General features: G+C 44.2%; 1 protein-coding gene across 2 annotated transcripts in view; it reads right to left on the reverse strand.

Moving 5' to 3' along the window:
- Positions 1-16306, reverse strand: part of rarga (retinoic acid receptor gamma a) — a 41667-nt gene extending 25361 nt beyond the window's left edge. Inside the window, exons 1-4 of one of the 2 annotated variants that reach the window (XM_031844626.1) lie at positions 16264-16306; positions 16035-16141; positions 10760-10825; positions 3172-3528 (exon numbers count right to left, since the gene is read on the reverse strand). In XM_031844626.1, coding sequence (XP_031700486.1) covers positions 3172-3340 — 169 coding nt within the window. In that variant the 5' untranslated portion in view covers positions 3341-3528; positions 10760-10825; positions 16035-16141; positions 16264-16306. Of the gene's footprint in view, positions 1-3171; positions 3529-10759; positions 10826-16034; positions 16231-16263 lie in introns of those variants that run through there. The other variant, XM_031844627.1, reaches the window with a different exon arrangement.
- Between the last annotated feature and the right edge of the window lie 233 nt (positions 16307-16539).

Genomic DNA, 16539 nt, shown 5'->3' on the forward strand with positions numbered 1-16539 from the left:
TCTTAGTGTGAATCCCTTCCCAACACACACTTTACATAAAAAGCTGTTCACTTCGTCTCCACCAGAGGCACAACTGAGCAGACTCAGGCGGCTTTTACATAAGTTTCAACACACTATTCATTCCTTTCTATTAATACAATGCTTTTAGTTTCATCCCACTGTGTAATGCAGCTGGAAAAGTTCACAGCTGAGCCTCTCGTGAGAGACAGTAAAGATAAAGCTCCAAAGTCATGGTCTGAATTGAAAGTCCGAGCCAAGCAGAGGACTGCAGATTTTGGTCCGAGCCATGTGGGCTGAAGGAAATGACCTACTAGCTTTTCAAAACATCCCAGTGGCTGGCTTTGGGGCCAGGGCTCCGGCCCTGATTGGTGAAAGCTTATAGAGGTGTTTCAGGGCTCAGTGGTGATGTTATCACATAGTAAGTGGCCTTAATGGGCTTCCAACTGTTTGTTTGAAGGGCTCCCATAATGACAGGGATCAACTGATAACGGCCTCTGCTACACACTGCACAGAGAGCCGTCAGGCCCTCTCATGGATGAACAAATGCAAATATAAAGATATGGGTGGTAAGGATGGGAGTCTGGCAGCACAGCCACATGGTCAGTGCAACTCATTCACACATGACTTGAAGTGAAGCACAAACGTTTTCTGAGTCCAGTTTCTCTTTGTATGCATTAAGAATAAAGAAAAGCCGACTATCTCTACATGTGCAAACACAGCCACCCCTTCTCTCTCCTGTCTCTTCCCACTTCTGTGCAAAACAGGTATTTCAAAAGACACTCTGGTGCCAAAACACAGCGCTGTCATGGGAGGTGCTCCGACCTGTCGGCACACCACGCACGCCCAACAAAGGTAGGTTTCACCCAGGCTGCCTTTCTGACAACAATTACGCACGGAGCTCTGGAGCTGGCAAGAATGCAGTGCTATTAACTGCACACACAAACACACATACACGCAGATGAAACATCCACAGAGCTACCCCCTTTATGCGGAAGTATTTTCTCTGTCTGACCTACAGACAGCCCTGACAACAATGAGCAGGCCTGTTAAGCCAACTCCTGGAGAAGAACTAGAAGGAGAAGAAAAACAGGGCCTGGAGAATGTCCAAACCAAGGCCTTTTGTCTGCTGACTGCTGTCACTAAAGTGACTTGTAACATTCCTTGTGAAGGGATACACCAAAAGGACCTTTTAAAAGCCCAGACTGACAGTTGATGATTTTCCATCCACTGGTGGAAACTTAAACTGATACTCAGATGTGTTTTTGAATGAGCTTCAGCACAAATAAGATGTATGTCTAGTGCTAAAACAATTTGTCGCACACATAAAGCTAAGTTAGCACTAATTGTAGCTATATGATCCTGACTTAATCTCTAACCCCAGCCTCGTTTAAGCTGTGACACAGAGTTTAAACAGAATAATTGCAATCCTTAACCATTGTGAACGATACTACTGCCAGCGTAGATGTGTCAGTACAAGCAGTCATGTATGAGGGCCCCAGTGCATGTGGTTGCCTGTGTCTTTTTGTGCTTTGATACTTGTTTTTGTTTTAACTCCTGCCAGTTTAAAAACCAAAAAGAATCCATCTGTCAGTGCGGTGGGATTTCACTCTGCGTCAGGGGTATGTTTCTACTTTTTAGATGAAAGAAGGGCTCTGTGGTGGGTGAGAGACAGAGAGAGAGCGAGAGAGCGAGAGAGAGAGAGAAGAGTGTCTTTGGTGGTGTGTTTGCATGTGTGTGCATCTGTGTGTTTTCCTAGCAGGGTGTGTTCTTGGATTCCTCCACACTAGGACATTACCCCCAGGTGCTCTCTCTCGCTTGCTCTGGTTCTGTGAAAATACCTTGAGGATTAGGTGGGCTACAGCGGCGAGGAGGACGGGGGGTGGGGGGGGGGGGGCTAGTACTGATTGACGGCTGAAAGGCTGGAGAGGTGCTCAGGCATGCTGTGGTAGGGGAGAGAGGGGGCCTGCACACACAGGCAGGGGGGCTCTCAGGCTCTGCACTCAGCTGTTGCCACCCACACCCATTATAGCCCCTCCACCACCTACCACCCACCACCACCACCTGCCGCCCCTTTAGCACTGCACCCAGATAAGATTTCAAATAACTCCCGCTTACCTTTACTTCATGTCCTAACCTCAAAAAAACCTGCTCCGTCTGTTCTCTCTCTCTCTGCCTTCCTCTCTCTCACACTGACATCCTCAGCATCAAATGATGCAGCAGTGGTTTCATACGAGGATACTCCCTGACCTAGAATCCTGACGCTGATTTAAAAAATGCCTTTTGAAATTAGCAGGTGTTTTGAGCAATGACAAGTTTGTGTAATCTGGCTAGTTTTTCCGTGACAGATCAACACTCTAGATTGCCAACAATCTCCTCTTTGTGCTCTGTGCTGCATACATCATCCCATTTTAGTGCTCCAGCATACAACAGCGCCCCCTGTGGTAAAGTCTGAAACTACAAGTCTGATACTAATGGAGCCTGCTGTTGTGGTACCTGATTGTTTGAACTGTGCTTTCTGCTCACTTTACTTTCTACAGACCGGTGTGTGGTATGCTCATTCTGAATAAATGTCAGACGTGTCTTTCAATTGCAATTGTGCTCATTTTCAAATATGTGTTGCTTCTCAGAGCACTCATCACCTCACATTGAAAGAATGTTGTTTTGTCTCTAATTGCAGACTTGTGGGTTGCCTGCCTCACAAAGGCTCTGTGAGAGGTGTAGATACACACACACACACACACACACACACACACACACACACACACACACACACACGCACACACACACATGCACACACACATGCACACCAGGGGAGCCAGAGCCAGAGTTTGTGGTCACAACCACACCATCTACAAGCATCGATACGGAAACCACAGGAGTAGTGTAATCATTGTATTGATGAAAGTGGACTTTTTTTCATGGTTTCTTTTGGGGGATTTTTTTTCTTATTCCATTCGTCCTATATCACAAACAGACCCTAAGGTTTTCCATTTCCACAAAATTACACATAATGAAGTGCAATTTAAATAGCCTCTTTGCAGTCCATGTTGTATTAAATTGTATAATGTGACTTAAATGAAGGTATGGACGACATATGTAGTTAGAGTTGAAATGGAAAATGATATACGAGAGCGTGGAAAAGTCAAACACACAGTAATGAAAATGACTTACAGAGAGCGGCCATCTCTTTGGGCAGGTCAGCACCAAATCTCCCAAACAGGCTGCTGTTGGCCAGCAGGTCGAAAGGGGAGTGGCTTGTCATGGAGTTGAAGGCGAAGGGGTAGACAGCAGGTGGGAAGCCGGTCATGTGACCCACCTGCTGTTCCCTGTTGGTAGCCATGGCGACGGAGCACACCCCGGGGTCCGCAGCAGGCCGCTGGATGAAATGAACGGGCTCTCACAACACCTGGAAATCCCCTGAAAAGTTGAAATCCGTGTCCTTTTGAAGACCCTCAGGGAATGGATGAGTGACGATGAAGCCTCTGGTTTCAGTGACTGCACGTTCGATGGGTCATCCAATTCACTTTTCTGAGGAAGAGAAGGCAGAGACATTTGTTATTTATTTCTAATTAATTCACCACATAAAACGCATGGATAATTCCTTGTGATTGGCTTGAACATGATGATACAATCAGTGGTCTGTGTTGACATCCTCCCTGGATTCCACAAACACAATTCACCTCATATCAACTCTGAGACCATGATCCATCTACGCTCTGGGACGGAGAATAGTTCAACCATAGCTCTAATGCAAGAAGGATGTGCAAACTTCAGACCAGCAGGTATGAGAGAACGGGAAGGAAAGAGGAAGTGAGGAAGGACGGCAGGAACCAGAACAGATAAAGACGTGAGAGAAAAAGAATGAGTGAGAGGAAAAGCCAGAAAAGCTGGGACTGGGCGAGGGGAAAAGAAAATAAGAACGAAGTTTGGAAAAAGTTATAACAGGGAAGAGCGGGAGGGAGGGAGGGAGGGTAAAAAAGAGAGAGAGAAAAAGAGAGAGAGCTCTTGTTCTTGCAGTTTTGAAGAGCTTCCAGACTTCTACAGTGATTCCAGGCTATGCCATATGATTTAAATCACCAGAACTCTACTATAAAGAGCTCCTCTGTTCCTGCTGCCAGCCTAGCACAGCAGCCTGCCTCTCTGCCTCTTTCCCTCAGGACCAGAGGCCCAGACACGGAGTCCAGAGCATGAAGAAGGGAGGGAGGGGAGGAGGGAGGAGGGGGTCGATGGGGGTAGAGGGTAGGGAAAATGAGATCCACTGATTGCTAACTGCTGCTGTCACTTCCAACTATCTTCTCTTGAGGTCAGGCTCCCATCCCACAGAGTCATTTTGGCTCTAACCTCCTGCAGCCCGCTCATCACTGTGTGACTCCACACAGTAGGCACAGACAAGTCGGGCTCAAGTGTTGACAAGGCTGCAGTTATGCCCCGCCGTTGATGGTTAATACAAGAGGAGGAAAAAAATTCCCGGCAAAGCCTCCTATTTTCCTTTTCATGTTTTCTCTTTGCCTTTCGCTTCCCTAGCGTGATTTCATGAGTGGGTGGTGTGATCAGCTTGTTTTTTAAATGTGGCTTTGAAAAAGAGCAGAGCCAAGGAATTTGGAACTGCTGTGGCTTGTGAATCCGGGAGAAAAAAATCTTGGTAATGAATTCGGTATAAACAAAGAAATGAGTTGGGGGGGGGGGGGGAAGAGATCTAAGGCTGAACCGGTGAACTGCTGAACTGAGCGAAAAATGGAACAGTGACAGGGTCTGGGCACTGGGGGGCACTAAGAGGTGGCGCTGTGCCCAGGAAAAATAGGGAGAGATTTCCAAGACGCACACAAACACACCACACAGTCTGAAACACATACACATGCAATCAAGCACTGAAAAAAACCCTCTACACACACACACACACACACACACACACACACACACACACACACACACACACACACACACACACACACCTCACCCCTTGCCTTTTCCAGGGCTCTGGCTCCCTCCCTGCCTCTCTTTCTGGCTCTTTCTCTTTCAACAGAGCCAGTTAATTACACCCTACTGCTGCAGGCAGCTTCAAACCACCACTAATTTAGAGTTCCATTACAGTAAACTGTTCCACATGTGCATCCAGGACCCAGGCAGGCTCGGGTGGCCACGTTTCAGGAAGGAGCAGCCGCCGATAGTCACCCACCCCCATCCTGCCAACACAGCCATACTGCCATCTTTCTTTCCCTTCTTCTCTCTGTATTTCTTTCTTTCCCTTATTCAGTTTATCCCTCATCTTAACTACTTTTGATTTTTTTTCTCTTTTCAGAACCCCACATCTCTATATCCTCTCTTTAATCATGTCCTTACACCCAATCCTCTCTCCCCCGCCTCCCCCACCCCATTTCCATCTCTCTATTGCTTATACAACTTGTACCATGACCTTGTGCAGTGGTGCAGTTCCACTGTGTGGCTAACACACAAAAACATCACTAAAGATTTCACAGTGGGCCTTATGGGAGAAGAGGTACAGCCTGGAAAAACAAAACTGCCAGAAACGCAAAGGTTCATAGTGTATGTGTGTGTGTGTGTGTGTGTGTGTGTGCGCGCGTGCGTGCACGCATGCGTGCGTGCGTTTGTGTGTGTGGGTGTGGGTGTGTGCGTGGGTGTGTGCGTGTGTGTTATGAGTATGGACTTGGCCAGCGTTTGGCCCGTTTGGGTATCTGCCTCATGAACTCAAACCAGGCCCCATAAAGGCAGCACAATGTGTCTGAGAGTGCTGGGAGAAGAGAGAACAATAAAGAGAAAAAGGATGATGTTTGAGAAAAAGAAGGATCGTGGCAGACTGTACACATGTGACTTTTGTATTCCCACAGGGGGAAACAACAATATATTAATACAAAAATTAAGCTTTAAGTGCTTTTCAAGCCACCAGACACAGGCAGAAAAACCTCAGCACAATAAACCGCAGTGCCACTGTACGCTCGCACATGTGTCATGAAACAACGAAAGAAACTGAACTAAAGAGTTGTACAGAGACACACACACAGCCTTTTAAAATAGAACCCAGTCACTTTACTCTCCCCAAACACAATAATGAATTAATAAAAGAGTTGGCGCCAGTGTTTTTTAATGAGTCACATCAGCCCGGCAGCTTTTTACAGAGCCATTTATGTTTTATGTTGGGTCCTGTGGTAGGCTAACTTCGCCAGCCCGTCTGAGGCTATAAGGGGATAAGGGGAATTTGGAGTGACCTCATCCCCTGTTAGCCAGGGCCAAATGGGCATTGAGGGCCTCCCCACTTCCCTTGAGCCTGGGGGGCACACAGGAGGCAGCAGGCAGCCAGGCAGGCGAAGAGAACCAGGGCCAGCTATGAGTGGCTTCACGGCTGTTACTGGGACTTTCCATCACTCTCTAAGGTGCGCTGTAGCAGTTTAAATTTACTTTGGTTGTTTCTGTAAATAGTGGAGTGTCAGACCTCGCAGTAGTTCATAATGTTAAAGCAGACTCATTGGTTACTTGAGGTAATTAGTTGATTTTATCAGGATGAACCGACGTGTACCAAATGAAATGAAATCAATCAAGATGACAATTCGGAGACAAGACGAGGCACGCTTAGAGAGACGGAGATTATCTTGTTTGCTGAAGAGTTTGGATTTTAACAATAAGACGTTGCAGAAGGTAGAATCGAGCAAGAGGGAAAAAGACAGAGAGAGAGAGAGAGAACAGTTCCCACAGATTGAATGTCTGTCAAACAAATGATATCAAATCCTCTGTGAGCTAAACAACAATTGTGCCTTAACAGTTGTGACGGAGTGAGGCCCCTCAGGCAATAGGAACTGCAGTCAAACATAACAAATAAATCACGGCATCTCAGGAAGCGCTGCACTACACAACCAAGAAAAGCAGTGGGTTTTTTAGTCAGCAAAAGAAACCACAGGCGATTACTCTACGTATATATGAGCAGAATTCTGGGTGCCATGGCCAGCCCGCTTTGCTAACTGGAGGACGTTTCTTGTTGCAGTAAGGGAAACACACAAAAACGTACAGTAACTGTGTGTGATGTTATATCGAGTTATAATTGCATGTTTGTCTTTGTGGATATTTGTCTTTGAAGTCAAACTCAAACTCCACTCCTCACTCTCTTTTCTGAGCTTGAGCGGGTTCACACGTTTTCTTTGGGTTTCCTGAATTCCCAAGAAGGCCACAATATGCAATTGTAAAAAATGTCCTGCGATGTAAAATAATAATAATAAAAAAATGTGTCAGTCAGTCCAGGCAGAGTAGCTAGTCAAAACCTTTTACTGGAAGGATTGAATTGTAAATTCACAGCCTGGAGACAAATGAACTGCACAATGCATCGTGGCAGAGAAATCTTGGCAGAATCACAGAATCCTCTCACTAGTTTTCCACCTCTGACTTGCCCACTCCTGCTCATTTCTTGACAGAAGACTGTGCACGTCTTCCAGGCACTGTCCTTCAATTGTAAACATCATAAAGTGATGTATTTTCAGTAAGTGAAGCAGAGACGGTTATGTTTAAGTTTCGGGTCGTTGGTGAAGTCAACAGTTAAAACGATGATTTTACAATTCATGTGTCCTGAGTTGACACTATCGTTTCCAACAGTTTGGAGCAAAACGAACACTTAGTGTCATCATATCTGTTTTGGACTGTCACAGACTAATTAATACGCAAATAATGAAACATAATGAGAGTGTTATCTGATCTTTTTTGCTGGCGTCAGCAGTATTTTGGCCGTGAAAACAATATCTTCAACACTATTATCTGATGCAAAGCTGACAGCTCCCAGTCTTTCAACAAGTGTCTGGCTAATGGCTCTGGGAGAGACACCCAGCAACAGACGGTCCAGTGCCTCCAAACAGACCGACATTCCATCACCTCAAACTTGTTTGACATCTGCCTGCTCATGGCATCACACAAACATGGATCTGCTTCCAGCAACAATGCAAAGAAGCACCTCTGTGTAATCACTTGTCACATAAAGAGGTATTGTTTTTCAAGAGTGCCACTGGGGAGTGTCATTATGCAGTCCAAACTGCAAACCTTTTTTTTTTGCTTTTCTTTCTTCTTTGTTTAAATATTATGTCAAAAAACAGGCTGTGTTGACTTGCAGTGGTAGAGAGAAGTATGGAAAGAGTGAGAAGTCAGTGAGACATTAAACACTTTGTGACATGATGAAGTCATCCTGACAGCTTGCTGTTTCCATGATGTGGTGGCGCTCTTTGGAGTACTCAACATGGAGACTTCAGCAGTGGGTCCAGCAACACAAGAAAACACACCACAACAGGAAAAGCCAAAGGCAGATGATGGTAAGACGTTTTGAGAAATAAATAGAGAGTTAGAGCGACAGGAAATGAAGCAAGAGAAGGAAGTTCAGAGTGGCGACAGTGTGATGCCTATCTTATAGATTTCAAATGGTAAAGTTGGTACAACGAATACATCTTGTCTTGCAATTACAAAGAAATGATTCACACAGGCGGCAATGAAGGTGTTTCCCTTCCTCAACTCAGAGAGAAAACAATCCTTTCTCTGTATAAAGAGATGCATAATGGATTATTTCAGCGCCGCCACTTTTAGCCTCGGGAGTCAAAGCAACACTCAAGCAGGCCCAAACACACAAATGCGAGCACAACATGCAAAACAACATACATTCACACACGTTTAACTTTGTGTCAAAAAATCTTTTAATGAGAGCTTGAAGGCAGGATGAACATGTAAATCCTCACAATCAGAAAGCACACCTGCAAAAATAGACATAGGAAATGGTGTGCAGATTGTTTCCCCGTTAATTATAGTGTGGTAGCAGAGAGCCCCTCGATTCTCCTAAAACCACCTGTCTAACCCCTTCCTACTACTTGGCCTTAATTGCTATAGAAATTCCAGGAAAAGACAGGCATCAACAACTCCCAGATTTACCGCTCAAAGTCTTGTCACAAAGAAGGACTGTTGCAGGAGCTTTTATAAGCCAACAGTTGTTTCAGTGGATCCCACGAAACCTCAGGTGCATCTACACCTGAAAAGTTTTCTCACATAACACACCAGGTTTCGCAATTTTGTTTAAAAAAAACTCAATATAAAATTTATACTACAGTTTTGTGACATCTTTAAACCCTTGATGGTTTTACTGGCAGGATTATTCTGTTGTTATAATCAGTGTTTCTCTTGTTTTTAATATTTTTGGATCCATAACATGTCTAAATTCAAGGCATATATCTGAAAAAAACTGCCACTAATCACAATGCTTTAAAAAAAAAAGAAGATTAACTCTACTGCGCTGCTGTTCCAAAGTAGTTATGTCCATGGACGAAATAGTACATTTAACCAGTTATTGCTGATATGTACTGATAGACAGTATGTGAGCATTGATTAAAGAATTTGAAGCTGGTATGTTGCCTGATGTGTAAATATCTACAACAACAGCAACGAGAGAATGTTTTTGGCGAGGCCGATAGATAGAGCCGATATACTCATGATCACAAGTACATGGATCATGAGTCATGACACATACCCATCTGGAGCATATAACAGCAAGCACAAATAATAATTGATTCCAAACTGTCACTGAAGACGAGCAAAATACTGTGACCAAACACCATGAAAGTAAAGCTGCTCTGCATTGACAGCCCGTCCTCGATAAAGAGACCCACGGGTGGTGTCTGGAGGAGCAGGAGAGTGCAGTGATATTACTCTGCCTCAGAGATGAGCTCCATTTCTTCCACTCCAGATGTCACGGACTCGAGAGTCAAACTGATAGACCAGATGACAGCGGAGGGCGCCACAGATATCACTGGCGTTCAAGCAGGCCTCCCTCACTCGCTCATTGTGGGTGTTTTTTCAATTCACTTCAATCAAACAGTCTCTCACACTTATGTCAAGTCCACCAGGGGAAATAAGCAGTGGACAGCAGGTGCAAAGCCAAAGCAGTCCAGCTGCGGTGGTTTATCTAGTGACCAGTGACTGCTGGAGCAATAAACCAACACACTGCAGAAAGCTACACTCGAACATCAGGTGCCTGATCATCCTATGTCCAAATCAAACAAACCTTAATGCTGTTTGATTTGGAATGTTTTACACATGGCTCTAACAAGTAGAGCCTGTTAACCTAACACATATGCCAGCAATAATAAATAATCATAGTGACACACCGCTAACTATGGGAACACAATGGATAAACGCACTTGTAAACTGTGTCTGACACACAAAAGGTGGAAAACAATGCTTGTCTTTTCCAAGTGTTCATATGTTGCATATAAAAAAAAAACAGGTCAAGGGCTGGTGACTGCTCTGGTGAATACACATCAAACACATGCAAGCGTGTATACACACTAACACAGACACACATGCTAATAATAAAGAGCTCTACGGGCACTGGGTAACACTTGAAACACTCACTAATAAGCACATATGCGCACACAGGCACATGCTCACATATGTTTTTATATAAACTCAGTGTCACTCTTGCATTAATAAAGCAGAAAGAAGCCAACACACTGAAACACTGCATACAAACAAACGTGTGTGTTTGGACTTTTTAGTGTTTACACATGAAAATCTGGTCAGACTTCTGAGAAAACAACAATTAATTGTCTCAAAGCCTCTCAAGTGTTTTGTACACTGTCTCTGTCTTCAATTAAAACTGTCCAGCCATTCCCAAAAAAAATACAGCCTCTCTCTCACTTTCTGTACACAGAGAAAGAGAGTAAGAAAAAGGAAGACAAACAACGACTAAAGTAACAGATTCTGAACTTTTTAAGTATAAATTACTTACACGCTCTGGTGTTCATGAGGCAGACGGAGAGATGAAGCAGTTGCCGGAACGGTCTGATGAGCGGAGCTAGCCGGGAAAAAGGAGAAAAGTTGTGTGTACGTTCATCAGAGTCTTTCTGACAGCAAAGACAGAGTAGCAGTGAGTCTCTCTCTCTCTCTCTCTCTCTCTCTCTCTCTCTCTCTCTCTCCCTCTCTCTCTCTAAACACAGGCACACACTCACTCTCTCTCTTACTCACTAAGAAATAATTATACTCTCTGATTCATAAAGCCTTCCTTTGTCACGTGACACAACACTTCAAATATACAGCACATTTTTTCCACAAGCCACAAAATGCCTGGAGGGAAGAAAAAGGCTCAGAGAGCTCAAGTATTTGTTTTTAATTCTCTCTCCCTTCTTTGTCTCTCCGGTGAATTATTTTTCTCTTCTTCGTCTTCTTGGCTAAAGAGTCGGTTTACCTACAAACTCTTTGCGCATGTTGAAATGCGGAGCCATGTCGAGATCTGAGATCATTCATGTTTAATCAATACATCTACAGTTTAAGGAGAGGATGTTTCAGTATCCTGAACATAAATAAGAATGTTTTGATTTAACACAGATGATTCTTTAATGGCAAGCCAATAGATTTATTCTTCCAAGAAAGTCTAAGTAAATTTAATCTCGTCCTTTATTCCCAGTGTGATCAATTAAAATGGAATAATCATGATGGACTTTTGCCCTATCTGCTCACTACAGACATGTAGGTGCTGTTTTTGTGTATTTCATATTTGTGTTTGATTGCTTCTAATGTTTCTGTGACAATCTTCCCAGAGCAGTGATAATAAAACATTACAATTACTACCACTGCTGAGGCTACTACTGATAGTACTTAATATTAAGGAAAGTATGAGGACCCTTGTGAAACTAATCAAGGAAGTATTGGACACAAAACGGACAGAATATCTAAAACATTCTCGCTGAGAATAAATGAAAACCAGAATTTGGCATTCAAAGCTGGAATCTGATATTTTTTTAGATACATAACATCTGTCAACATCCTGCCAAACATTATGCAGTTAGGGATATTTTCTAAATCAAGATTATTGGGGAAAAAAACAACAACAACTGCAGACTTCTGGACCTAAAATCACCTCAACTCTGGACATGAAACTAGTGGTGGCACATCAGCTGCAGGGAAGTCCCGTGTGAGATGGCAGAGCTGTGCAGCTGCAGCAGCGACAGAGTTGGGTGTGCCTCTGAATGTGCCCCTCTCTCCATATGAGATCATATGTTTCAGATCTGTGTTTATGTGTTTGTGGTTCTGGGCGTGTGCCCTGCTTTTCTTAATGTAATGTTTCTCAAGTTGTTTTGGTTATGAGGAGCACCTCAAACCTCAGAGCTGGGAGGAAGGGGCACACCTTAACTGGCACCTCAACGGGTGCTTTTACCTCTGCAGCAAAGTATAGATAAACTACCCCTTGTGAAGAAAAAAAACAACCAAACAAGTCATTGTAAATAAATGCATGCTTTTTTAACACTCGCATAATAAAAATCTAGTCTAATTAATATCTAATCCAAGTAAGTGCAGCAAGCATTTTCTAAATAACCAACTTATACATGCACTACTTATTCTGAAACTTCATCTAAAACGATGCCCTTCAGGCATATCGGCCATGCATCACTTCACATTCTCCCAGATCTCACAGTCTAAGGCAGAATTTCCGACCAATGCGGCATGTGGAACTTTTGTTATGGTCTTCCCAACTATCTGTCCATTTAAGACCTGATACAACTGCTGCATATTGTTTTTGTAAAACACAGTAACTGGCCTGATGCAGGCAGAGATCTCATCCCCAAACACGCAGAACCCAATACGTCTCCAGGATAAAGTCAAGCCATTATAATAAAAAACACCAGTGCCCGGCCTCGCGCTCATTATTCCTATGTGCTTCCGATCTTTACAGCCACATATGGTCTACAGTAGCCTACTGAAATGTTCTTTCATGCATTTTTTATGTCAATTTGCTGGTAAAAGCAGTATTGCCTTTTTGCAGAAACCTTATATTCAGGAAGCACAGAATCTAAGCCCCACTGCAAAAAGCACTTCAAACGATCCTTATCTTGTTTACATTTGATTCATGTGTTGCTAATGAGGCCACTAAGGCTAATATAAATCCCTTAACTGTTTACATAGCAGTGCTAAATCAGCAATATGAAAACAATATGAAACAAGAAGGTAAATACAGCCAGAGGACAATAACTACAATAACTTCATATCAGCCATTAGAGTGACATGAACTGTAAAGTATGTATTTCAAGTCAATGTGATGCCATCGGGCTGACCGAGACCATGCCTTTGTGTCAGAATGAGCAGTTAAGTACATGATGACAGTCGTGTGTGTGTGTCAGTGTGCAGGGCAGGCTGTGCTCCTTATTAAATTGTGACAGTGAGCTTGAGCAGGGGTTGTGTTTAGGCTTTGCATATGTGCTCGTGCTCTTGCAGTACGCATGTCACTTGTGAATATGTGTGTGTGTGTGCATGGATGAGTACGCATAGGCAGTAGCAGCGAGAAGGTCAGAGGTTACTAGTGTTTGTGTTTCAGTGTCAGTGAAGTGTGCTCCAGGCAGAGATTTATGATCATTGTGTCTGGGAGGCTGCAGAGTGGGGGATAATGAAGATAGATCAGGGTGCTATCTCTCTCTCTGGGCACCACTGGAAACATGGCCTATGGCCCCGTCCGTTCTCGTATCATTAACTTCAGCCTGTGACATCATAACGAACTGCCCTGACATCAATCCTAACACAGTGTGCTCTGACAAAAAGTCAAACGCAAGCAAGGCAATTCCTCACAGGAAGTCATCCGGCAAACAGAGGCATTGTTAAGCTTTGCAGCTTCTCTGGGTGTGTTTATGAAGACATGAAATATTCATGGAAACATCATACGTCGTGTGTTTCCACTTTAGATTCAACATATTTGCATTCACAGAGCTATGGAGCAGAGGCCTGAGGCTCGGTGGCAGAGGGAAAGCAGCAAAGGAGAGGAAAGAGGAAAGGGGGGATGATGGAGGGAACAAGAGAAGGGAGGAAGTGAGGTTAGAGGGGTTAAAGTGAGATGGAGAGAGGGGGAGGAGAGAAGGTTTGGAAGACGAGGGGGCCAGTGGTAAAGGGGATGTGAAGAGAAAGGGGTGTGAAATAGTAAGAGGGAGGAAAAGAAAACTGCAGGGTGAGATGGGGAGAGGGATGGGTTGTAGAAGGAGGGAGAGGAGGGGGTTGATGGGATTGGTGGTGGGGAGGTGAGAAGGGAGCGGGTGCCTGTGGCGGCAGGTTTTAATCAGTAACAAGATGCCTGTAATGAGATCACTATTTCCCCATATTCAGATGAATGTCATGTGAAGTTTGGTGCCACACTGAGACAGGCAGGGGATGCAGGGACAAACACATGTGCAGAAACACACACACACACACACACACACACTCACACACACACACACTCACAACACACAAATATACACTTGCTTGCATTTTCTTGGTTACAGACTTAAGCACACATCCTGTGAAATGAAGGAGCTCATTCATCCAGCCTGGCAAAGTGCGCTCATTTAGAGTCCAGCCGCCTTGAAGTAAAAACATACACAGAGGAATACTACTCACAGGAAAATGAGTTACTCATGGCAAAGGAGAAATGTATGTGTTAGGGACCGAAGGGCATATACCTCTATGTACTCCTCTAACAAAAACAAATGAGCACAAAGCTTGGAACAGTTAGAGAGAGAGCCAAAAGCTTTTTTACTGCAGAAGGAACGAAGGGAAAACGAGAGGGGGAGCGGGAGAGAAAATAAAAAGAGTGTGTGCACTTTTTGTGCATATTTTGGGGTGCATTCAGAGGCTGTCGACGCAGCTACCAGCGTGTGTGCCAGCATATGACCGCTCTGCCTATTCCCCAACATATGTGTCCAATGAAAGGTGAACGGCTCTCCTGTCTATACTTTCCTCAAAAATCAGCCATGATGTCACCATGAACCCATCTTGAACCCACCTCTGTCAAAAAGCATTACTCCGGCCCTCCCTCTCACTGCCTCATTTTCTGTTCCACCTCTCCCTCCTTTACGCTGCGTTCCTGCCTCTCAAATTCTTCACTGAGCTCCCATTCTTTTGCTTTTCCTCTTTTTCATATTTCCATATTCTCCAACATTTCCCCTCTCCCATCCATGTCTCTTTTCTCTCTCACTGAGGCACACAAACTCCTTCTTTTTTTCTTTTTTTTGGCAAGCATGGTCTAATTGAATCACCAAAAAGCACAGCAGTTTGCCAAAAATGCCAGGGTGTTCTGATTATCATAAACTTTGTTTAAGCTGTGGTTTTACACAAAAAAAATGCTCTGAGTGCACGAGGGGACGCCAAAAAAATAAAAGCTGAAAAAAAACGAGGAATAGGGGAGAATGCAAATGAAAGAGGGGAGAGGGAAAAAGAGAGAAGAGAGAGGGGTGGTGGGGGCAGCGAGAAGGCAGCCAGAGAGCCACATATGGAAGTGATTCTGTAATTACTGCAAATCTGTGAGCTCAAAAGGAAAGGTCTTCTTTTCCATGCACATAAAACTGCCCTTGTGAGAAAGTTGGGCACTAAATACTGAGCAGGAAACATGAAAAAGTTTTAATTTGCTTTTGCCTTTTGGCATGTGGGGTTGCTATATAAATATGTATATTGTATATGTTTAGTATGTTGAGGGTCTAATTTTGCTATTTTCCTTCACAGAAGAAGAAAAAAAAAAACAGAAAGTCTACTACTGGAAAATCGTCTGCATTCTTTTCTCATTTGCTTTGCTTTGCCTTGGTTCAATCAACCGTCCAGGAAGCTAATCTAACATAAACTGGGGAGGTTCAGCCAGAAATAAAGTGAAGTATCTCAGTTAACTGGCATCATCCACATAAAGCACCAACTCAACAAGGTGCGTGAGGAAAGGGGGCTGTTTGGGGGAGAGTTGGAGAGGGGAAGGGGGTTACAGTACAGACAGAAAGACAGACAGTGAAGAAGGCTTTCTTCTAAGCCTCAGGCAAAGCAGCGCTTTGCAGGTGTGTATGTTGGCAACGACTTCTGTTCTGCTCAGTCCCCAAACAGTTTCGGCAGCCTGTAATTATCTCGTGCCCTGCCATAACGTGTTCTCATAATGAGTGCTCGAGCCTTACGCACACGGGCGATAGAAGTAACACCCGGATTGAGGCAGTTTGAGCTGCGTTTATTCTTAGACACGTCCAATTAATCACAGAAGGAGATGATTTATGTAAAGTACACGATCCTACCTTCTTCGCCTAGAGTAGTATATGCCTCGGCTTCATGAACGAGCACATTCCCGTCAGAAGTTTGAAACATAAACAGTGCATGACATGCGCACGCACGCCGAAGTTTTCTGTGAAGGAGACAAAACAAAGTCAGGGACAGTCTTCAGATGAATCCTCCACCGCAGCACATCATCTTGGAAAGATCACGCCGGTTGGCTTCAGAGATCATTTCAGTCATTTGTCACATTACCTTCGTGTGTTGCCAATCCGTCACTGTGTGCCGGCAGTTCAGGGGCGTAGATGATGGGAGCTACCCTGCGTGGAGATTTCTGGCACTGTGACTCCCCCTAGTGACGGAGAGAAAGACTGCGGCACACGTCCTGTCAATGAGGACGCGATGAGGAGGAAACCCCTCAAGCGAACGCGCAAACAATTACTCAGAAAAATGACAAAAGAAGTCCGTCAAGATGTATGAGAGATAACAAGGTATTAAAGCAATTATTAGTTACTAGATGGAAAGTAATCA

Source organism: Anarrhichthys ocellatus, unplaced genomic scaffold, assembly GCF_004355925.1.
Source record: "Anarrhichthys ocellatus isolate YVR2014 unplaced genomic scaffold, GSC_Weel_1.0 scaffold5, whole genome shotgun sequence".
NCBI lineage: Eukaryota > Metazoa > Chordata > Actinopteri > Perciformes > Anarhichadidae > Anarrhichthys > Anarrhichthys ocellatus.